This window comes from Durio zibethinus, chromosome 9 (assembly GCF_047325235.1).
Source record: "Durio zibethinus cultivar Kanyao isolate XHJ-2024 chromosome 9, ASM4732523v1, whole genome shotgun sequence".
NCBI classification, from domain to species: Eukaryota; Viridiplantae; Streptophyta; class Magnoliopsida; order Malvales; family Malvaceae; genus Durio; species Durio zibethinus.
In genome coordinates, this window is record NC_143170.1 from 5,103,331 (window position 1) to 5,127,024 (window position 23,694).

The window sequence follows — 23,694 nt, forward strand, 5'->3', positions numbered from 1 at the left end:
CCATCATAACTCCATGCTTTCTTTTTTTCCTTTCCAAGGAATGGATAACCTATTGAACAATCACCACATTATCGACAGCTTGCCTCCCAGGTGTGAAGCTGCCTTGAAAGAGCGAGATCAGTTTGCCCAGGAGAGGTCTCAATCTCTGAACGAGGATCTTGGAAACAATTTTATAAGTTGTGTTAAGCAAGCTAATCGGGCTGAATTGGTTAATCAGTGTAGGGGATTGGCTTTTTGGGTAAGGGTGATCAGAGTATCATTCATGCTCTCTTGAAGCCTGGCTTTATCAAACACGTCCATGATGGTTTCACACATTTTCTTTTTAACCTGATTCCAACAATGTTGATAGAAACCTGGATGCAGGCCATCAGGTCCAGGAGCCTTAAATGGCTTTAGGCTCCATTGAGCTTTTCGAATCTCTTCTTTTTGAAGTGGGAGTTGAAGCAGAAAATCTTCATTCTCATCTAAAGTTATCCAGCGAAGGTCCTGGTGATTGTGGGATCTAGGTTCCATATCCCTGGAGGTTGAAAATAAAAAGTTGAAGTGCTCCATCACAAATTTCTTAATGCCTTTACAGCTTGTGATCCATTTTCCATTGGCATCAGATATACCTTCAATTTTATTCCTTTGTCTCCTTATCAGGGTGGTGACATGAAAGAATTTTGTATTTCTTTCACCCTCGATTATCCAGTTCACCATTGATTTCATTGCGTAAAGCAACTCTTCTTTTTTAAGAACCTTTTGGTACTCCCTCATAAGAGTTTTTTCAAGGTTCAATAGGAAATCGTTTGGTTTGGAAGCTATAGCCTTCTCATTGCCAATCAAACTGGCTAAGATTTTCCTTTTCCTGTTGAAAACATTGCCGATGGTCCCCCTATTCCAAATCTTCAGTTGATTTGTGAAAGCCTCAATAGTTCGGTTGAGTGGTAGGATCGCATTTAACCAAGGTAAAGCACTCTTGGGAAGTCAGGGTGGTCCAGCCACATTTCTGGAATCTAATAAGCTTATACTTAAATGAAAGGGGGTTGCCGAGAGTGAGATAAGAATAGGGCAATGATCAGATTTGACATTTAGTAATTGAGAGAGTAAAGCCCTTAGAAACAGAAGCTTCTACTCATGATTGACAAAGACATGATCAATCCTTTCTTGTATAAGATTATGAGCACACTTCAAATTAGTCCACGTAAATTTAGGACCTTTGAATCCAAGATCAATCAAATTACAAGCGTTTAAGCAGGAATGGAATTTTTTTCAATCTATAACTAGAAACAGGTGCTCCTCCCCTCTTATCCTCAAAGGACAACACTAAAATCTCTTGCTACAATCCAGGGTAAATTATTATTTAAAGCAACCAGATTAAGGTTATTCCAAAGTAGTTTTCTTTCCTTCAGCCTAGGACTAGCATATATGGTAGATAATAATCAAGAGGAGTATGAAGAAATTAGCTTGACCAATGCGTGAATCTCCTGTTCGGTGTGGCAGATTTCATGCACCGTAATCAAATCGGATCTCAAAAGCATCCATATTCCCCCTTGGTATCCAATAGTCTCTATGTCCTTCCATGCAACAAAAGGAAGACGATCAATGATGTGTCTAACATCCCTACTCCGCACTCGAGTCTCTATAGTAATCATGATAAGGGGTTGGTGAAAGTTTGCCAACTCCTTTGCTGTCCTGACAAAATCAGGATGCCGAGCCCCTTGGCAATTCCATACAATTATAGACACAGGATCAGATTGCATGTGGGGGGATGGGAATTTCATGAACAACCTCATGTTCCATTCCTGGTATGCTTCCTGGATCACTCGCGGTATCAGTTCGACCTTGTGGAGTAGATTCTCTATTCCTTAAATCATTAGAGAACTAGCATAAATTTTGAACTGGTGAGTTGAACTTTCCACTATTATTTTCAAGGCCGAAACCTGTGTGCTCTTCAAATGGATCTCCAAAGTTCTCGTTTGCAGTAGAGCTACTAATAGGTCCATAATCCATTGTGGCCAGCCCTATACATTCTCCAGATTCTGAGTGTTGAATTGGTTCCTCGATCCGTTGATCCCTGTTGTCTAGTGGAGGAAAGCCAAAACAGGAGGGGGATAGATCAACAGTGGTGAAATGGTCCATAATCTCACCATGGTTGGTGGAGGTGCAGGTCTCCTTGGTTCTTGAAACCCTCTGGTAACTTCCGTCTCCTGGGGAGATCGATCTGTGCAGCCTTCCATCGAGTTTGTCTTGCTCAGGACTTGGCGAAGCGGGTCTTGGTTGTATCCTAGAAAGGCCAAAGGAGAACTTGAAGAGGCCTCGGGGGAGATTCTGATGGTCATCTGTTGCATCCTTTCCTTTCTCAATATCCTGTTCATGCAAATTCTCATTCGCTGGTTGGCATTGAAACCCCTGAATTCTGGTTGACAACTACCTAATTGCTCCTTGATATCCACCGCTCTAAGGTTTGAACTCAGCTATGTTGTCTTATCCCTCTGCATGTTACTTTTCACATAAACAGTCTTACTACTTATTATAGCTTTTTCCCCCTCTTCCTTTGATGCCACAAGTGTGTTATTATCCTTCGTACCAGAGGCCTCTTTTTTCTTGTCCTTCAAGATATTTTCTTATACAAGAATTTGCTCAATTTAGAACTTAATATTATGCTATTTATCTTTTTATAAGATAAATAAAATATAATTTTTTTTTTTTTGAAATTATGTCACTTTTTGAATTGGTTGTACAAATTTTCATAATATATGCATTTCTTTTATATACTCCCAATGAAATTAAATGGTAGCAAATTCTATTTTCTTATAATTTAATCATCTATCAATAATAAAGAATCAATTTATTCAATAATTCATTTCTTTTTAACAAATTTTAATAAAAAATAATTAAAAACATAACAATTTCTTTAAATAAGATTTAATAAAAAATAATAATTAAAAAAACAAATTAATTTTCGAAGCCGACGTAACCCCAATTTTATTTACTTTGTAGCGTTAAACGACTAGAAACAGTTTGCTATTTTTTATTATTTTATAAATCCAACATTTTCTACTACTTTACTGGCGTGTCCTGAAAGAGAAACCGCGTGCATGAATCAATCAAAAATAATGGAAACACGTGACTTTTATGGCGTATATATTTTAATTAGATGCTCTTCACTTGACGTTAATAAAGTAATAAAAAATGTTTTGATTCATGTTACTGTATGAGATCGGATTAGATTAGGTTTAGATGATATTTTTAAAACTGGATTTCAGATTTAAAATTAATTTATCAATTTAAGTTTGATTGAATGTATAAAGTTTCTATATCATTATTTGAATATTTTTAGTATATTTATAATTAATTAAAATTATTTATCTATTAAAATCATAATATTACGGATCAATCCAAGTTGAGGTGAGGCCAGATAGACTCGCAAGCCTACTGAATGTTTGACCTGTAGGTATGTCTAATCTTAGTGCAATATTAACCCTATTTTCATTTGAAAATAATAATAATAATTTTTATAAAAAATAAAAAAGGAATAAAATGTCAATGGTATACTAATATTTAACTTAATAATAAATGAATATATATTTTTAAAAAGTTAAGTTAAAATCTTTCCTTTTTTTCCAAATAAATAAATAAAAATAAATTGCTAATAATTAACTCATATTACTACACGTGTAAGGCGGAGGCGCAAAAAGCTTGGAATAAAAACAGCTATTCCAAAATGTAGGGAAAAAACGAAGCATCGTCATCATTTCATCCCTTAGAATAAAAACAACGATCTAGATACCAATTTCAATCCAAAAACCATAGTTGAGTTGGCTCAGTCTGCATTTCCTCTTGTTAAGTTTTATCACAATTCTAGAAAAACCAATGGCTTTAGTTGAGATATACCTTGTTTGGCACGTCTTGCAGACGAATGGATATAGGTTTTGGGCACTTAGCTAGCCAATCATAGACAAGCGAGATGGAAAGAAATTTCATAGAAAATATTATTTTATAACTTTATCAAGTCATACACTCAATACGTTTAACAAACCCTGAACACTGAACTGATGTAAAATCAAGAACAAGGAGGCATATAGGAAGGTGGGGGACGCATGCTTGTTTCATTGGTGTCTCCATTCTTCACTATGACGACAGTGCTCATACCCCAAGTTATATGCCGCTCGAAATGGCAGTGCAAAAACCAAACCCCTGATACAAAAGGGAAAACAAATTATAAACATTGGGTTTTTTTTTTTTTTTTGAATTAGTGCATAAATCAAATATGTCAATTAGTAACGTAATTAGGAAGATATAAGAGAAGAAATATGTATACCAGGATTATCAGCTTTGAATCTAATAGCAGACCATCCTTTTCTAGGGACTCCAATGGTGTTGACCTCTGGTGGATCAACCAAATTGAACCTTCCACGATCAGTGCCATTGTCAAAATCACCAGACCCCGTTCCAACCAAATAAAAGCCGTAGCCGTGAAGATGCATGGGATGATTCTGCGTGGCTCCTATGTTCGTTCCTTGGAACAAAATTTCGACTTCGTCACCATAATTCAATGTTATAACCCCTCTTCCTTCGCTTGTATAAGCAGACATGTTCACCACTGTTGTGTAATTAAAAGGAGTAGGCGGCTTGTCCGGTAACTGATCGGCAAAACCGCTCACATTATAGTTACTGTCATAATATTCTTGTAGCATAGATGTTGATGGCAACAAAAAGCTATCGTTGTTTAAGCTTGCTGCCAGCTTATTATTGCCATCAACTGTACAACCTGTTGAATTGGGACAAGCGAATAGATTCACAGATACAGTCATGAAATATTGTCTAGTGATGTTTGTGGGGACATTGATTGGGTGAGCTGCATCTGCTAAACTCTTCAATCGAACAACAAAGAGTTGTGCAGATATTGAGTCACTGATATTAGGAAATGTTGGAGTAGGAATTGAACTTGGAGTTGTATAATTTCCACTATATTTGATAAGTGCCGTAGAGGTCGTGTTGTCATATGAAGACTCAGTATCAAGAAAAGGAGTAAGAACCATGTAATAGTAACTTGCAGATTGGTTTGCTGTAACCAAAACGTCCATTGTTTGGCCTGGGGTGATGAACAAATAATCAGTAGAAAAGGGTTTGACATATGCTCCATCCGACCCAACAACGGTCATGTTGTGGTTTGCAATGGCGAAGAACATTTCTTCATTCAGTATTGCGTTGACAATACGGAGGAGATAAGTCTTGCCAGTCTCAACCAACAAACTGTACATTGTTTCTGCAACCATATACAAATCATAAAATTGGCATTATTGATTTGACACAAATTCAATATTTTTTTTTTTAAAAATGATGTTATCCCTGCATCAAGTTGAAGTGTTGAACGTTAGGTAATGGCTTTACAAACTTGAATTAACTTCTAGAAGTCAAATTCTTGATCAGATAAAGCATATAATTAAATTGTGAATCTAGCTTGACAAAATTACTACTCACGCCAAAAGTATTACCATTAGGTATTTGCCAGTTGGACTCTAAATTACCAGAACTTGGGATTTTAAAAGTATCTTAACCACAATTCAATACGTTGACCCTGCTAACAGTAAACTGATTGAAGTATCTTTGGATTATTTTGATTTATACCTTTAGAGCAGTTGTACGAATCTCCAGGTTCACCGTTGATGGTGTAAGCATCTGAAACGTTTGGATCACTGCCGGCTGCGAGAGCTTCGTTTAACACATCCATCACATTTGATTTGTACCAGGAGGCTGCCACCAAGAAAAAGGTGTTGATTAACAGTTTGTTATACGCATCAAAGCTGTCAAAAACAGAATTGATGGGGAGAAAACTTTTCATTTAAACTCATCAGCATGCTCTTAATCATGCTGATCACCAGTACTGGTTCACCTACAGAAAACAATAGTTTGGTCTCCATCGGGTTCATTGAACGGGTAACTGGTTCCGTTGGCCGGAAAAACTTTGATAGCTCCATGAACTGTGGCACGCGACCAGTCACTGTGGGCATGCCACCAGACTGTTCCTTCCTCCTTTGACAAATTGATCTCCTGTGTGAAATTTCCCCCTGGCTTAATTGGACATTGAGTAATGTACTCTGGACCATCTGACCATGGATTCCTCGGCTGTCTGACTCCATGCCTGCAAATATCAAAATTTTCTTAATCTGGTTTGCCTTTCGTTTAATTTAAACATCCTCAGTTTTCCTAGAAATGAATCTTCAAGACATTGCTTGAGAGAAAATATCAATATACCAATGAATAGTGATTCCATATGGCCCGTCATTCTGGACAGTGACAAAAACGGTATCGCCTTTCCTAGCATGAATTTCTGGACCTGGAAAGCTGCCGTTCACGGTAAGAATGGTGGATGTGGTACACAGCTTTGTAAAATTAGTCTGCTTCACCTGCAAATGTTATTCCATAATATTTTTGTTAGTTTCTAGGACTATGCTATGATCCCAACGTGACGAAATAACACTGGCATATTGAGTAGCTATATATATACTTACAACCCAATAATGCTTATGAACAGCGCCCTGAGCATTGCTGAAAAGCAGAGCACTAAGGAAAATAAACCCTAAAACCCCAGAGATTAAACCCATCTTTGGTTTTATTTTTCAAGCACTTCTCTCACTGAAACAAATGAAAGCTATCTACCGTGACCTACGGTTTGTGTTGGTCTCCTTGTTTGTATGAGCTATTTATAGAAGAAGCTTGAGCTGGTCAATGCTCATTACGGTTTGTTTATAGTTGGGGTTGGAAAAACTAAATAGAATATTAAGATACTGCTTCGATAAACGTTGAGATTTAAATAATAATAAAAATTATTATAACTATGATTAAAAAATATTTTAATAAAAAATTTATATTAAATAAATTTTATTAAAATTAATATTTGAATTCTTAACGATGAAATGAACTCAATTATACAGTAAAATCCTATCTTCAAAACTAAAATCGCGGGACACATGGGATCCATGTTGTGCAACGTCAATGTTAATAAGAGCAAAGAATATCAGATTGCCAGTAATTTTCATAGGGGTCATTGTCCTGAAGTAAACTTTACCTTGGACATTGTGAATAGAATGACAAAATGTCAATAACAAGATCCATTGATCCAACAAGTGTTTACGTAACGTGGTGGTTTGTTTTTCTTTAGAGAAAGGGTATAAAAAGTTTTTGAATTATAATTAAAAAATTATTTAATTTTTTATTTTTTATTGTAATTAATTAATTTTTTAACATTTATTTGTATTTAATTAAATGCTAATTTAAAGAAATAATGTATACCAATTATTTTTTTGTTAATTAAAATAAAATTTTATATGACATCAATAAAATAAATAAAAATTTATCACTTAATAAAATAAACATATGTGAAAGTTAAATAAAATAAATTTTTTTTATTTTTTCTTTATTTTTTTTATTTTTGTTTTAAGATTTTTCTAAAATTTTAATTGGTTATTATTCAATGATTGATTGATTAAATTTTTTCGAGTGACTAAATTTTGTTTATTTAAAAATTTAATTCAGTCGAGATAAAAGATTAAAAATTTTATTGATTATAATAAAATTTTAAATGCTTAAATGTATTAAATTATAGTTTAAAGATATTTTGACCCTTTAGCTTTTATTTTTCTTTTTACTTCTAGAAGTTTAAAATCAAATGTGGTGTCACAAAAGAATCATGTATTAGATCGTAACACTAACAAAAAATCACGAGTAAGGCTCCCACCGTAATGGGTTGAATTGAAATAAAAAGGATACCTACTTCATGACGAATGAATTTATACTGTTAAAGCTGCATCTAAGAGTTGAGTATAATTGTTTTCACAGCATCGAAAAATAATACAACTTTTGATGCGATGGATGCATTTGCATTGAGCTTTTATAGTTTAAGGGTTTATTTGGATAAGTGATGAAATTGATTTTAGTGAAATTAAAAATAACAATCAGTATAGAGGATTAGATTTTTAGTAGTATTTTTTTCATGTTTAATAACATTTATAAACATCACTAAAAGATTAGTGACGTTTGCCAAAAAGGCCACTAAGATTGTCAATGATACCTGTTTTAGGAAAATAGTAGTGTTTTGTCATAAAACGTCACTAAATTATAAAAATTATCACTAAATTCAACAACATTTATAGTAAAAAGTATCGCTATATTTTGATATTTAACGACGTTTTTAAGTACAAACGTCGTTAAATTAAGAAATTTATTTTTTTTAATTTTTTTAATATTGATTATTATCATTAAATAAAAAATATTAAAAGAAATAAAAATGAACTTAAATTCATAAACTAAATATTATAAATACATAATTTGTTTCAATATAGATGGAACACAAAATTTAAAATATGCAATAACATTCAAATTATTTTATTACATTAATCAAAAATCTAAAATGTATAGAATTGATGACTGTATTAATTTGAAACACTATCATTTGATGAAAGATTTTTTACATCTTGGTCACTAGCGTATTCAAGAATGTACTGACTTAATATTGACTTTTGCATCCAACTCTTATTCATTTAGTATTTGCTATATTATCAGACCAAAATTATATAATTAAATTATATGAAAACGAACTGTAACATATCTAATCATATTAAGTATTAAATTAAAAATAATAACAAGACGATATCAGAGATAACCTATAACAATGCAAAAAAAAAAAAAAACCTATTACATGTCATGCATTGATATCATATTTTTTAAACAATGCAAAAAAAAAGAATAAAGATAACATCAACAAAAAATTTATACAAATTTTAATCAAATAGTCATACACCTAAAAATCCATATTGTAACAGAAGAAGATTAAGTATATGGCAAATACTTTATCTTACAGTATTCACAAATGACTATACATGTCTTTTTTGGGTTCTTTATCTTCTCTTGTTGATAGTTTTCATGCACAACGAATTCTTTCAAGCAAGATTAAGTTGTTTCATCAAATACTATAATCTGAAAAAATAAACAAAAAAAATGCCAAGATGAGATGAAAAAAAAACATAATAGACTATTTCAGAATGGTTTCCTAAAGATATCTTGAATAAATCAACAAATTCATGTTAACAAGTAACAATTTTTTAGTAATTTCAAAAATGTTTGCTGAAAAAAAACTATACCTAAAATTTCATTCATGTTTGTAACAAAATTCAATGTTCAATTTCAAATTTTTCAGCAAAAAACCCTATTTCTTTCACTTTCTATTCTATCTTAAATTTTTCTCACCAACCAAACAAACCCAAACTCAGAACTGCAATAACAAAATAAATTGATAAAAAAAAAAGAATAGCCAAACACTGAAAATTATCAATGTTGAAATGGAGCTTACTAATAGAGCTTGAACAGCGGTAAAAACACAACAAATTAGACAAAAAATTTAAGGATTTGACCTAACAAATCAGACAAAAAGTTTAGAGACTTGACCCAAAATCCTAGAAAGCTAACTTGAAATTTACAAAAATAAAAGGAAAGAATATGAAAATTGATCACAAAATGACTGAAACTTAAGCAAAAAATGAGAAGAAAACAACCAAAAATGAGTAGAAATGGAAGAAATGAGTAAGGAAAAAAAAAACATAAAGGAGGTTTCGAATATTTAAAATTTAAGAGAAATTTAGTAGTGAAAAAATGTGATTATTCAAGGCATTTCTGACAAAAAACACCTTCAATAATCCCCTTTAATTTTTTTTTTGGATTATTCAAGGCATTTTTTGTCAAAAAAACACATTGAATAATCTTTTACAAAAAATTGAATAAGGTTATTCAATATGTTTTTTGCTAAAAACACCTTCAATAATCTCTTTTAATTTTTTTTAGTATTATTCAAGGTGTTTCTGACAAAAAACACCTTCAATAATCCTCTTTTGTTTATTTTTGAAGATTAGTCAATACGTTTTTAGCTAAAAAACACCTTAAATAATCCCTTACAAAAAATTGAATGGGTTTATTCAAGATGTTTCTAGCCAAAAACACCTTGAATAAGGTTCTCTCATTTTTTTTTGGATTATTCAAGATATTTTTAACTAAAAAATACTTTAAATAATCTCTTATAAAAAATTAAATTGAATTATTTAAAGTAATTTTAATAAAAAAAAGGTTTGAATAATCTCTTTCAATTAAAAATCAAATTATATAGCGGCATTTAGGTCAATAAACGCCACAAAAATATATTTTTAGCGGTTTAAAATCTAAACGCCACTATATAAGAATTTAGTGGTGTTTTATATAAAAATACCACTAACCTTATAAAAATACAAAAGTTTGTGGCATTTATTTAAAAATGCCATTAAAAACGGTCAATAAATCTCTATTTTCATGTAGTATATAGAGGTAATATTAATTATTATAATGATGAAATTAAAATTAGTAATAAAGATATGAGTTTCGATGCAAATATAGAGGTAACGGTTAAATAAATTATAATAAAAAAACTATTATTAAAGATATTAAATTAAAATGTATATATAATAAAAATTTAAAATTATTTAAAATTTATAAAATTAATAAATAATTTAAAAATTACTAAATTATTTTATATCAAATCATAGTTTTGATAATAAATAATTAAATTTATTTATTTATTTATTATATACTAATACATTTTACTTATTTATTTATTTATTATTTTTACAATTTTGAGGATATTTTTATTTTTATAATTAAAATTTAAAGAAAAAAGAAATAAAGAAAGTTAAAGGCCCTATCGCAACGAAGTAACCGGAGCAAAGATGAACACTGGCTCATTGTGATCAGTCGTGTCATTATCTTACTTCATTTGAATTTTATTACTGCGTTTGACATTATTTTCCGTAACAATCAAAACTTCATTGAAAATGTAGTAAAATCCAAATAGATCCTAATAAATCTCATAATACTGTATCTTGATTTAATTGCTCTTCCATTTCTTTTTAACGGATGAAATGTCCACGCAAAGTAATCATCGTTTATTCAATAAACCCTCAATTACCGTTGAGCTTCAACTTTAAAACTTTGAAATTAAAGATTTTATTCTAAAACGTGTTAAAGGCTACGTTTCTTCGGTCTGAACTTACGCAGGAAACTAGCTAGCTCCGCGTAGTTGAGCAAATTCTAATGCTAATAACACATCGTTCCTTGCAATGTTCAGGAAAAATCTAGCACTGTTCGGATATTACCGGCTACTGAATTTTTTTTTTTTTTACCTTTTCCAACTGAAACTTACTCCACGAACAAGTCAAGCTAAGCAATCTTTTATTCAAAGTTACTTGTGGTGTGAAATGAAAGACAAGTTCATCACGACTGTTGTCGTTTATTTCCTGGAAGAACGCGTGCTGGCTGCTACTGCTTCATATTTTAATATTTCCATTGATTTGTTTCGTCATAACCAAGTTAACAGAAGCATGATTTGAACTCTTCACCTATTATGCCACTTGATAGCTGAATCAAAATCAGAAGATTAGATGAAGCCGCAGCATTCTTGCTTGATTGCCCAAGGAATCATATCTAATTTGCCAGTTTTTCAGTTAATTACACGTTTGGTGCCTAAATCACAATAAAATATACAAATTATATGTGAATGAAAAGAATGTTTCATTTTAAACTTTTAAATAATATCCCATGTTAATCCCCCAACTTACTAACGCGGCATATTCTAACACCCTATATATGCCGCATGTTTAAATATATAGACACGCTAAATACTTTGTGAAAGTTCAATGTAGATTCCATGCAGGCTACGCATAGCTTTGAATGGCTCGGCTCACGGAATATATATTTTCCGCACAGAGGTGAAAAAGAAGGTTGATAGTTGTGTGCACGTTAAGTGACAATGTTTTGATAATTAAAACGCCACAGAGGTGAGTTGACTCAATGATATAATGTATTTTTTTTATAATTAAAAATACATCACATAATTTGAAATTTCAAATATACAAGTTAATTTTTTTATTTATGTGTTAACTTGTATATTTCTAAAATTTAGATAATAAAATTGTAATTAAATTTTTTTAGCTAATAAAGTGGGTGGCTAAACGAAATCTTCAATTCTTCCCCTGAGGGGAGCACATAACCAATAAAATCAAAGCCTGGCATAGAAAACATGAATAAGATGATATTTTTAGTTATATACATATATATATATATATAAAACTTAGGGGCAAAGTGTAGCTAATTAAAGATGCATAACTTAGGGGCAAAGTGAAATGGTGGGAAAATGTTGTTGAAATATTTGTTTAGTCAATTTTGATGTTTTCATGTACATTTTTTCTTCTCCCATTACATATTACTTTCCACATCAAAGAAACAATGATCGGACTCATTAGTCAAATCTCCATTATTATTTTCTCACCCACTGAAACAGCCACGTCATAAATATTGATTAATCTATGCCACTACAAATTAGTAATGGAAATTTTTTATTGAGTCTCCATTGTCATAATACATCGGTTCAGATACTCGATCGTTAGATATAAAAATTAAATGTCATTTTTAATTTTTTTGTTAAGTTACATTGATCATCAATCTTATTTTTAGTCTATAAAATTGATATTAGATCTGAAAGTACAATTATATATGATAAACATTATAATACTTTCACAAAGCTCATCTAAATGTGATATTAATTAATTTTATGTTATATCATATAGATACCTCATTTTATCTAAAGATTTTTTGAAATTAATTGAGTTTCGAATTTTGATTTTGATTGTACATTTGGGTTTTAATTGAAAAAATAAATGTTAGACCCAAATATTAAGCCTATATTTTATTTGTATTTTAATTTTTTAGTTTAATTTTTTATTTCTTAATTAAAAGAGTTAAAGTCAATTGGTAAAAAAAATAAAAAATGGGGTAAAAATAAAAAGAAAAACAAAAAAGAAAATGTAGGATTTTGCATAAAAAATCTTGAATTCAATTTAACTCTTGAATTCTATCTCAGATTTTAACTTTAATAGTTAAATAATTTTGGAAATACTTGAGGCTTAGTCTATTGAAAAATAAAAGATTATACAAAGAATAAAATTTTGAAAGAAATTCTAAATTCAGTTGAATTAATTTCTTTTAAATTGAAAGAGAATCAATCCCTATATAAGAACCTTGAATCTGTGATTAAAAATGGAGGCCTTACAGTAATTCACTTCAAGATAAAAAAGAGGGCATTGAAAAGAGATTGGCAAAATTTTGATTCAATAAGAAAGAAGCAATCAAACAAAAAAAATTTTGTAAGAAGATCGAGTTAGAGTTTGTGGAAGAAATGCTAAGATTTATAATAGGAAATACCAATTTTTGATAGATGAAAAATTGTTAAAACCCATTGAGGTAATGTTTGTTTTCATTTTTTTGTGATTTTTGCATAACTTTTATAATATTTAATTACTTACTCTTATTTTTATATTTATTGCATGGCATTTATTTTTGGATGACTAGTATTATATTTGCATGATAATTTATTTGCCTAATATATTTGTTTGCATGATTAATATACTTATTTGTATGATTTATTAATATATTTACATGATTATTAATATATTTATTTGTATGATTATATTTAATTTGATTACATGATTATTAATATATTTAATAGCTTGATTTATGTATTATTATTTGCATGATTATATATTTAATTGCATATTTATTATTTACATAATTATATATTTAATTACATGTTATTTGCATGGTTTATTTTTATTTTTTTACTATTTTATTTAAAATAATTATTATTAGAATTTTTTTTAATTTACCATTATTCTAATAAAATTTAAAATATTTTTTATTTATCAGTGGCACATTTACAATTATTCAAAAATTTATTATTTGAAATATTATTTTTTAAGCATTTTCTTTATCTCTTTTATTATTTTTAATTTTCTTAAAATTGTTTAAATTTTATGGTAAAATTATTATTATGTAAATAAATTTTATTTATCACTTTGTTTAATAGTTCTATTATTATTTCCCTATTATTTAAAATAAATAAATATCCCATGTTCAAACAAAATTAAATTTTAACATACATATATTAAATATAAAACATAAATACATATAAAACCAAAAACAAAAGAAAAAGAAAAAAATATAATAATAATAATAATAAAAAAGAAAATTACCAAAATGGTCTGTCAAATCGGTCAACTAGCGGATCAAGCTTTTTTGGGCGGTCTGGAGGCAGTTCATCCGGTTCACTTGGCTGTTAGGGGGTGGTTCAGCGGCTTGCGGAGGTTTTCCACAAATTAAAACGGTTCGATCCGGTTTATTTCCGGTTCGAAGGAGGTTCACTTGATCCGGTCAAGGGCTGAATAATGGAAACTGGAGCGGGTCGAGAGTGCGAACGTCTGATCTAGTTCGGGTCCACGGGCAGATATCCACCCATTCAAACGGCGTCGTTTTAGTTTTTGATTTTTGATTTTAACTGTAAAATATTATTTTTTTAAAAATTCATTTCTTCTCTCTTCTTAGGAAAAAAAAAATCTTTTATCTTCTCAACAAAGCCCTCCACGCAACTCCAGCCGGCCGCCCCCTCATCCACCGGGCGACGTCGTTTTGGTTTTTTTTTTAAACTATAAAACTATTTTTTTAAAATTCATTTCTTCCCTCTTCTTAGAAAAAAAAAACCGTTATCTTCTCAAGGAAGCTCTCCACCCAGCTCCAGCCAGCCGCCGTTCCGATCGCCGCTTTCTCCACTGGGCGGCATCTTCTGGGGCCCAAATTTTACCTGGAGCTTCCTCTTGATTTCCCCTTTCACGTTTGCCCAAAAAAGTCTCAAATAGCCCAGATCTGAGCCGAAACGTCACCTTTTAAACCCCAAAATATCCTCTGCCGCCGCTCCCAAAGGCCACCGCTTCAAACTATGCTCTGCCCCCACCCATGGCCTTCCTCCTGTCCAAATATCCAACCCCTAAACATCCCAAATCATCCAAACCTAAAACTCTCTCTTATTTTTTTCGTTGTTTTTTTTTTTTTTTTGCAGATTGGTTTCCTCACCACTTGAGGACTGTGGTTTTTGTTATGTGGCTTTGACTGAGGTTCCTCCCCAAGGGGAGGACTATAGCTTTTCGTCATGATTTTCGGTTTTTTTTGTTGTTATTTTTGGCTGTGGATATTCGGTAATGGATTATGGAGAGGCGGCGAAGGGTGGTGCTTGTGGAGGTAGTGGGAATATCGGCAGAACCCCTGTTGTTCCCTTTGGCCTCTGAATTTTTTTAGAAAACCCCCCCCCCTCTTTTTGTTATCTCGAAGCCTCCATTTTGTTGAGTTCATCCCCCATTCAAATCCCAGGTTTTCTGGGATTGAGAAAGACTTCGGGAAATTTGGCCGGTGAGTGGCACCTTGATTTTTCAACTGCCAGCAGAAAGAGGCTTTGACTCTTTTTTAAAAGTAATAATAATAAAAAAATATCGATATATAATAATTGAATTTAAAAAAATAAATATAATAAATACTCCAATATGTTTAAACACATCAAAATTTCAAATATAATTTAAAATTTATTTCGATCAATTCAAATAAAATTACGCGTTTATATCTATTAAATTAAAAAAAAAAAAAGTTCTACGTAATCATTTAATATTTAAAGGAAATGCCAATCTTTCTGCCTGATCTTTTGCTTCCATAGCAAGGGTATCATGCATGTCTTTATAGGTCATATTTTTTTTTTATAGAGAGGTTAAGGAGTGACATTTGATCCATTTGAGTTAAGTTTTGGTTTATATACAAGTCATTTTTTATGCTTCAAGGATGATGCTCTGTTATTTGACTTATGCAGGTTGTTACAGTGTCTAGCCTTTTCAAGTAGATTATGAACTGGTGAAGCACAAAGTGAAACAGTTCACAATTTCAAGCTTGCGGTTGATTATAGGGTTTTGCATTACATGTTTATTCGTTCCATGATTTAGATTCTTAGGAAATACCACATATTATTCCTTTTATTTATGTTTATTTTTGTGATTTTCAGATTAGAACTACCAAACAATGCACGGTCTTAGAATGACATATGCATCAAGTAATTCGCATACTTTTTTTTTTTTTTTTAAATATGAAGTTAAACTTTAACTTCGCATTGACAAATCGAAAGTGACCATCCGATGAAATTTAAATTTTAAATTTCATATTACTTCTCAAATCTATAATATTAATTTTGTATATTTTGAAAAAAGGTGAAGAGTTTTCATTGACATCAAATTTTATTTTTATTTTTAATTTTATTTTTTATTAAATAAATTTTGTAAGACAATACTAATGAAATTAAGGATAATAAAATAATTCATATATGATGAATTTTCATTTATTTCTATTCAATATAGGTGTATTTTTTAAAAAAATTCAAGATTGGATCATGATTTTTTTTTTAAATCAAGATTGAGTCGAAGATGAACTTAAAAAATTTCATCTCACTTTGAGTATATATAAAAAATTATTTTTATTATTTATTTAATTTTATAATTATATATGTGTATTATGTTATTAAAAGTTATTATGTAATATTTTAATTTAATAAATTAACGTAACACCATCATTTGACATCTTTTTTTTATTTTTTTAATTTTTATTTTTTTAAATTAGATAAATTATGCAAAAAAAAAAAAAAATCAATAGAGGTATATCCTATGTGTTTAGGTTCATTTTGATCTAATAAGTATATATTTTAAAATTCGAGATTGAGTAAAATTTTTTTTATTAAATGGCTGAAGTAAAAGTTGAGTTTAGCTTGTTTCCTCCGTTTTGGAGTGTATATAAAAATATATTTTTTATTATTTATTTATTTTTATATTTATATATATTATATTAATAAAATTATTATTTAACATATTATTCTAATAAAAATTATATTTATACATAATTAAGAGGTAATTTATATTAAAAAATAATATTTTTATGAATATTATATTAATTAAAATTATCGAACTAATTTGGGTATGATACAATTATATTTTTTTGTGACGGGTCAAAATCATGTATTAATGAATAATAATTCGATATTGGGTCAAAATTGAAGTTGTATTGAATTATTAAAAAATCAAGTTGGTGTGAAACCATTTTCCATTAATTTGGCTCATTTTTTCTTTTTAGCTTAGGTCATTTTTTTTTAGTTTTTTTAATTATCTATTTTAACATCTCTCTTCTATATTTTGATAAAATGACAATAACAGTATCCCCATGGCACTTCATTTGACTTTTTCTTTTCAGTTGTTTTTGTCTTTTTTTCTCTTTTAATAAAATGAATTTTGTAAGAAATATGATTGGTTAGAAGTAGAGATGTCCAAATAATTCGTATCTAATGAGTTTTGATCCATTAATCCAATAAAAAATGATTTTTTTAATTAAAATTGGGTTTATGTAAGATGATTTTTTTTTTTTAAAATCAAGATCAAGTCAAAGACAGATTTAGAATACTCTGTTCTCTTCTATCTAGGATATATATAAAAGTATTTTTTATTATTTGTTTAATTCTATTTGTATATATTATATTAATAAATAATACATTTATTTAATAAAATAATATATTTATTATAATTAAAATATAATATATATTAAAAAATAATATTTTTATGAATATTATATTATTAAATTGATTTTTGATAAAAATCAAGTCAGATGATGATTTATATATATATATATATATATATATAGAGAGAGAGAGAGAGAGATACACACATGGAATCGATATCAAATATCAAGTCGAAGTCGAGATAAATATAAACCTGCTTTCTTTCTTTTTTTTTAAGGTTTTTTTTTTTTTTGTTTTGACTTTCTTTTTATTTTGTTTTTTAATTGTCTATTTTAATATTTTTTAACTAGATAAATTTGAAAGAGTAGATTTGTATTTGATTTGTTATATAAGTTACGATAATTAAATGAATACATTATCCACAAACTAATTGATAAATTTTTATTAGTCATTATTTTTGTTAAAAAGTTATAAATGAAATTATATGCACTATTTAATATTATTTAAATATAAATAAAAAATTTGAACTCAGAATAAAGCGGGAATGTTGCTAGTAAAATATAAATGTTATAGATAAGTCAATGAAATGGTACCAAGATTAATAAACGTATTTACAACTTCTTTTGGCAACAAGAAATGAGAACCATACCCACAGGCTTGAAGTTTAGAGCAACTTTAGCTTCAACCTCAGCCATAGCCCATAGCCCTTCTAATTCCACCTATCCATAGGAGAAGGTATAGTCAAAATGGAATCAACTGCTGGTTCAAAATGCAGAACTGGCAAGCAATTTGGCTATATTGCCAGACAACTTGATGGTTTGGTTGATGGATGTATCAAGCCTTGTATTGCATCCCAGTGTCCTTCAGGCCATTCTTTGCAAGTTTTTCTCCATTTTTCTTGCCTGTTGGAATGGCTTTTATAAGGATAACAGACGCGCTTCCCTTTCCTCGTTTCTGAGGAAATCTGGAAAAAGGAAACCTGGATGATATTAAATTTAAGCACAAAAGTACATCTAATAACAATAATAATAACTGCAATAATTTGCTAGTCTGCATGCCTCTTTCTTAGAACTTGGGTAAGATCATCAGGTGCCTCATCGCTAACTTCTTCCCCTTTTTCACTTGGAGCATTCCGCCCCTTGCATAACCAGAAGAAAATATAAACAAGTTAGAACCACTTCTGTCAATAACCTGTTAATGGTAACACAATGCTGAAAATGGGGGCAATCTCTCCACACTGTGAATGATCACATAGTGCATCAACATGCAAACAGGAATTGCCAATCTCACATACAAATCACAACAACATACACGTTTTACCTGCTACAGCTTGACCAAGGTCAAAATCAATAATGCAGAAATATTGGAAAAGTAAGTCCACATTTGAAAGCAAAGTGTTTATTGGATGGAAAAGCACAAAATAAACAACAAAAACCTTATTCCAGTGATGATACAACTGAAAAAGAATAAAGAGTCTCTTGCCAAAATAGAAAAAGAAAAATCAAGAGTTCAAGTGAACAGTAACTTAAGAGAGGGATTTTTTTTTTTTTTTAAGTTACTTCCACCAAAGAAGAAACTGAAGATCAAACCAAAATTTTCAAGGGAACAGGCAATGAAACTCAAAATAAGACTCAATAAGAAGAAACTGAAATTCAAGAAAGTTGAATTCATATTACATAACATCCAAGCACTGCAAAATATGATTTTTAATGCTGACCGAAAAACTAATTATTGTTGCCCTCTGGGTTTCTGGAAATGAAATTCTCAATTAGATTTGTATGTCAAAACAGCACATTTATCACAACAGGCATATAAGGCTCATATTTTATTCCAAAACACAGTAGAAATTTAAAGGAAGCATCTCCATATGACAGAAGCTTTATAAGAAGTAACTTAATAACCAAACTGGTATCAGTAACTTTCAGAGTATAGAAAACAATAAATGGAGGTATCATCATCCGTGTTATCATTTTACAAAACCAAGATTAATCATTTGCACCCTTAGAAAATCTAAATCTTCCAGTCACTTTGTGCACCATAAATTTTATTAGTATCCTATATAGGGAGCACTGTTTTGATTATAGTCATCAAACATCAAACCATAGAACATCCCATAAAATCTAACAAAATAATGCTTGAAGAGCATTAAACAAATAAAATTATCATATTCAAGATCAGCTGCTGAAACATAGAGACTGAATTCCATTCTCTTGAGCTGAAAAAATGGCATCAACAACAGATAAAGTTAAAAGCATTAAGAATAGCCAATCATTCAGGACAGAATTAGAAATAGAGCATATCAGATCAAGCCCGGACTCCTCGATTTGAAAAGGCAACATGTTAAACATTAAAAGGAGCTAAAAGTAATATATTCAATGTCTTGAACAGCTTAAAACAACATTTACAATGTCATAATTGTAATCAAACTCAGAAAGGTATATATACCAGAACTGAATTTACTCGTGCACTATCATTACCATCTAACTAAACGTAAATGATGACTTTGCCAATCATTAATTTACATAAACAATTCCCTTTCCTACTTCCAAAGCCAGCAAGAAGTGCAATATTCAACAAAGAACATCTAGTTATACATGCAATACTAAATCCTTCAACAAAAAACCAAAAACAGAATGGTACCAAACTCTTCAAAAGCTCACTTGTATTCATGTCAAGGAAACCATTTAAGTCTGAACACTAAGTTAATAGGAACATAAATAACAAAATAACACACATTTGGGACATGTATCCTTAAATCTTACATGATTTTTAGGCGACCCACGTTCTCTTCCACTCGTTTCCTTCAACGACCAAAGCTCCGAACTCGAAACCTTCCGTTTCTTATTACAAACACCGACATTGTTGTCATCAGATGGAGGTGGAGGAGGAGGAGGTGGTGGTGGTTTCCTCTTCTTTCTACCAACGGTGCGTGACTTTCCCTTCTTGTCCTTAACTTTCCAGATATTTTTCCTCCTAAAAATAAACTTGTCAACTTTCCACACCTCGCAGCTGGTGTCTATTACCGTCACTTCACTTCTCGAGTACCCAAGCAGTTCCCTCTCTCCTTTCTCTTTCTCTTCTTCTTCTTCGTCTTCTTCCGCGTTATTATCGTCGTCATCTTCTTTCGATTCTCTCGTCGCTTCTTCCCTTGAATTCAACAACGCCGTTGAAGGGGGGATATTTTCGTCTTCTCTCACGCTATCCGAATTGCTTTTCTGTTCCTCGGAAGAATTAACGTTAGGCGTCTTGATAATGCAGATTCTAGGGTTTTTTTGTTTCCTGGAAGTTTTTTTCCTGGAAAATCTGGACGTTTGGGCTTGTTCACCCATGTTGAAGATCTCCGAGAGGACATTGCTCATTACACCGAACCATTCTTTGTCTCCAGCGGGCTCGCTGGAGATCACCTCCGTGGGTGGTGGCTTCCAATTCTGGAGTTGTTTTTCGTTGGAGTGAGTTGACTCGGATATGGAATTCGGAGAATTGGAGGCATTGGTGATTGGAGAATCGGAACGGTTAGGGTTAGCGAGGAAATGGTCGAGGTCAAGGTTGTCGGCGGTCGGGAAGCCCTTGCTGGAACGAAGCCGGTCGAGCCAGTTCGAACCGGACTTGCCGGTCGAGATTGAGCATAGCATTTGTTGATGTCAGGCTGAGCTGATTTAGCGTAATTCCTGAGAAAGCGAGAAGAGGGAAAACAAAATGGAAATCGAAAAGAAAAACGCTCTTCAGTTAACGCAGCAGCCATTCGGTTTCGTAGCCGAAAAAGGGTTAAGTTCTAGATTACACAAGGGTGAGCGATGCGCACAGTAAGCTCTTCGCCACTTGTCGCTTCAGGAACCCCTCTCTCCTCAATTAAAAAAACAAAAAAAGTCGAGTTAACTTCGACCCGTGATTCACGTTTACGATAATAAAGGCCTGGTCCGATTTACTGGACTCTTGGGGTCCATTCCTCTGACTATTCTTTTGCACCAAAAGTCCAAGCCCATGTAACAAATTCTGTCGAAGTAACCTCCCCCCCACCCCCAATGGAATAATTACTTTTTACAATATATATTATGTTTTTCTTTGTGGTTGATTTAATAATATGCATAAAAAAAAATTAGTCAAACTGTCAATATTTTGGATGAAATGGGGGCCGGGCTTTAACACTGACATATACCAACATGCAAGTACTCTGTAAACGGTTTAACATTCAAATCCTAACGAGAAATTTTAGTCATATGTGACAATTCTAACGAAAATATAAGTCATGTGATTGTAGGTGATTAATTTTTGTTTAAATTTGATCGATTTAATCAAAAATTAAAAAAATAAATGCCAAATTAACTTCAATAAAAAATATGAAGGGACAAAATGATATAGCTTCATAATTGAAAGATCAATATGTCATTACCTCGCGATCATGCAAAAGAAACACAAAGCACAGAAAAGCAAAAGACAAAACTACATAAATTCATAGTTCTCTTTTCTTGAACATAGGGAACTGGGGACCAATCTACATTCATTCTCCACCTTGATACCGTGATATGTATATTTTGGACTTCACATTACTAAGTCACTAGAGCTGTATGGCTTTAGGTAACTCATACCGGGAATTCTCACATGAAAACTGGTGTTAAACCACAGGAATCTTACTCTTTTATCTGTTATGCTCATCCAGTTTCATTTCGGAACCAAAAAATAATAATCTTAAAATACGATAGCATGGATTTATCGGCTCATATAGTATTAATTTGGATTCACAAGGAAATTTGAAAATGCACTGTAATGATGATTGACTTATCCTGAAGGTTTTTGCCTATATGCTCTGTGCTGTTTTATTTCGCTCGTGTTTTTGTTTAGTAAAAGCCAAATCTGTTAATATCATATCAAATAATATTTTAATTAAATATATATATATATGTTGATCCTTCAAAATTTATAAATTTTCTTAAAAATTACAAAATATATTTCTCGACCAAAATAAATTAATTTATCTAAAATTTTACTGAAATTAACAAAAACCATTAATATTATGTGATACAAGTCTTACACAAAAAATCTTCTTTTAATTACAACATATTTTGATATAACCTGAACACTACGACCTATCACCACAACGAAATCACCACCATCGATAAAAACACAACTCTACCCTTCCAACTTGGTCTCCTTGGGAATCACAATTTCCATGTATTTACTTCCTCAGAATTATTTGCGTCATGGTTGATAAAATAACTTTCATAATCAAGAGGGTAAGCAAAAATTCTTCCAACATACAAAGATGTCTATACCTAAATCAACACAGAAACCAACAGTATAGATAGAAAAAGAATCCACGATGTAACTTGTTCAATCTCTGAAAAAAGTGAGGTAAATTAAGAATTTTCAAAACGTAAACAAAATTCAAGTAATGTTTGAGATGGGTCCAAATTTTCCGCAAAAGAGAAAATAAGAAAAGAAATCCAAACAGGAAGATTGTGCCTAATCAAATAAGCTGAATCCCATGTCATCATCACTCTCTTCCTTTTCTTCTACCTTTTTCTCCTCGACAGCGAGGGCGGCAGCGGCAGCACCAGCAGCGTCGGTGCCAGAGGAAGCAGCAACGGGACCAGGGGCAGCACCGCCACCGGAACCGACTTTCGTGATGAGATCATCGACGTTAATCTTCTGAAGGAGCTTGGCGAAGAGGCTTGGCCAGTAAGATTCAACGCCCACGTTCGCTGCCTTCACCAATGTAGCTATCTTCTCGGCCTACGTAATATTTTCAACCATAAATAAAACAGAAGGAATAAAGATTAAACAGATAATATAGAGTTATAAAAACATTGAAAAGAAAAAGTGTACGTACGGTGATTGAGATTCCATCGTCGTGGAGGATCAATGCGGCGTAAGTACAGGCGAGTTCACCGGCGGCCATTTTACCAAAAATTTTCAACAGTAAATCTGCCAGATAAATTAAACAAGCATACCCTAAGCAAATCGTTTTAACGACATATAAACTGAACAACGAGAGCAGATAGATTGAGAGGGAAAATACCTTAGCTTTAGGGTTTGGTTTGCCTGCTTGGCAGCAGGCGTCGAGACTTGAGAGCTTAGAGGATTTAGAAAAAGGCTTATATATATAGAGAGGTAATCGTAATCCTGTCAGGTCTAGGGTTTTGGTTGAGAAAGTTGGTGAATCGTCTTTGGTGGGCTTTTAAATCTTTTTGGGCCAGCTTTCTTTTCAAATTCCAAGCCTGAAATTATCAACTCATATATGTTTTTTTTAATATCTTTTTTTTTTTAAA

The 23,694-nt window shown here is 31.3% G+C and overlaps 3 protein-coding genes across 4 annotated transcripts; all 3 read right to left on the reverse strand.

Moving 5' to 3' along the window:
* Nucleotides 1-3,950: 3,950 nt before the first annotated feature.
* On the reverse strand, nucleotides 3,951-6,664 carry LOC111315972 (laccase-14-like). Its single transcript, XM_022917996.2, has 6 exons — nucleotides 6,498-6,664; nucleotides 6,241-6,392; nucleotides 5,883-6,127; nucleotides 5,614-5,739; nucleotides 4,304-5,251; nucleotides 3,951-4,179 (listed from the first exon to the last, which is right to left on the reverse strand). Exons 1-6 carry the CDS (start codon nucleotides 6,588-6,590, stop codon nucleotides 4,046-4,048), a joined length of 1,698 nt encoding a protein of 565 aa, XP_022773731.1. The 5' UTR covers nucleotides 6,591-6,664; the 3' UTR covers nucleotides 3,951-4,045.
* Nucleotides 6,665-17,975: 11,311 nt separating this feature from the next.
* On the reverse strand, nucleotides 17,976-21,252 carry LOC111315983 (uncharacterized). Of its 2 annotated transcripts, none has more exons than XM_089765620.1 (3): nucleotides 20,191-21,252; nucleotides 18,487-18,566; nucleotides 17,976-18,407 (listed from the first exon to the last, which is right to left on the reverse strand). In XM_089765620.1, the coding sequence occupies exons 1-3, from the start codon at nucleotides 21,058-21,060 to the stop codon at nucleotides 18,263-18,265; spliced, it is 1,095 nt and encodes a 364-aa protein (XP_089621746.1). In that variant the 5' UTR covers nucleotides 21,061-21,252; the 3' UTR covers nucleotides 17,976-18,262. The 2 variants fall into 2 exon arrangements, with proteins under 2 accessions (XP_089621746.1, XP_022773738.2); XM_022918003.2 differs by having other exon boundaries at nucleotides 17,976-18,392; nucleotides 20,191-21,251.
* A 1,510-nt stretch (nucleotides 21,253-22,762) lies between these two features.
* On the reverse strand, nucleotides 22,763-23,595 carry LOC111315993 (large ribosomal subunit protein P1-like). The gene is made up of 3 exons (XM_022918013.2): nucleotides 23,445-23,595; nucleotides 23,256-23,350; nucleotides 22,763-23,158 (listed from the first exon to the last, which is right to left on the reverse strand). The coding sequence occupies exons 2-3, from the start codon at nucleotides 23,322-23,324 to the stop codon at nucleotides 22,889-22,891; spliced, it is 339 nt and encodes a 112-aa protein (XP_022773748.2). The 5' UTR covers nucleotides 23,325-23,350; nucleotides 23,445-23,595; the 3' UTR covers nucleotides 22,763-22,888.
* Between the last annotated feature and the right edge of the window lie 99 nt (nucleotides 23,596-23,694).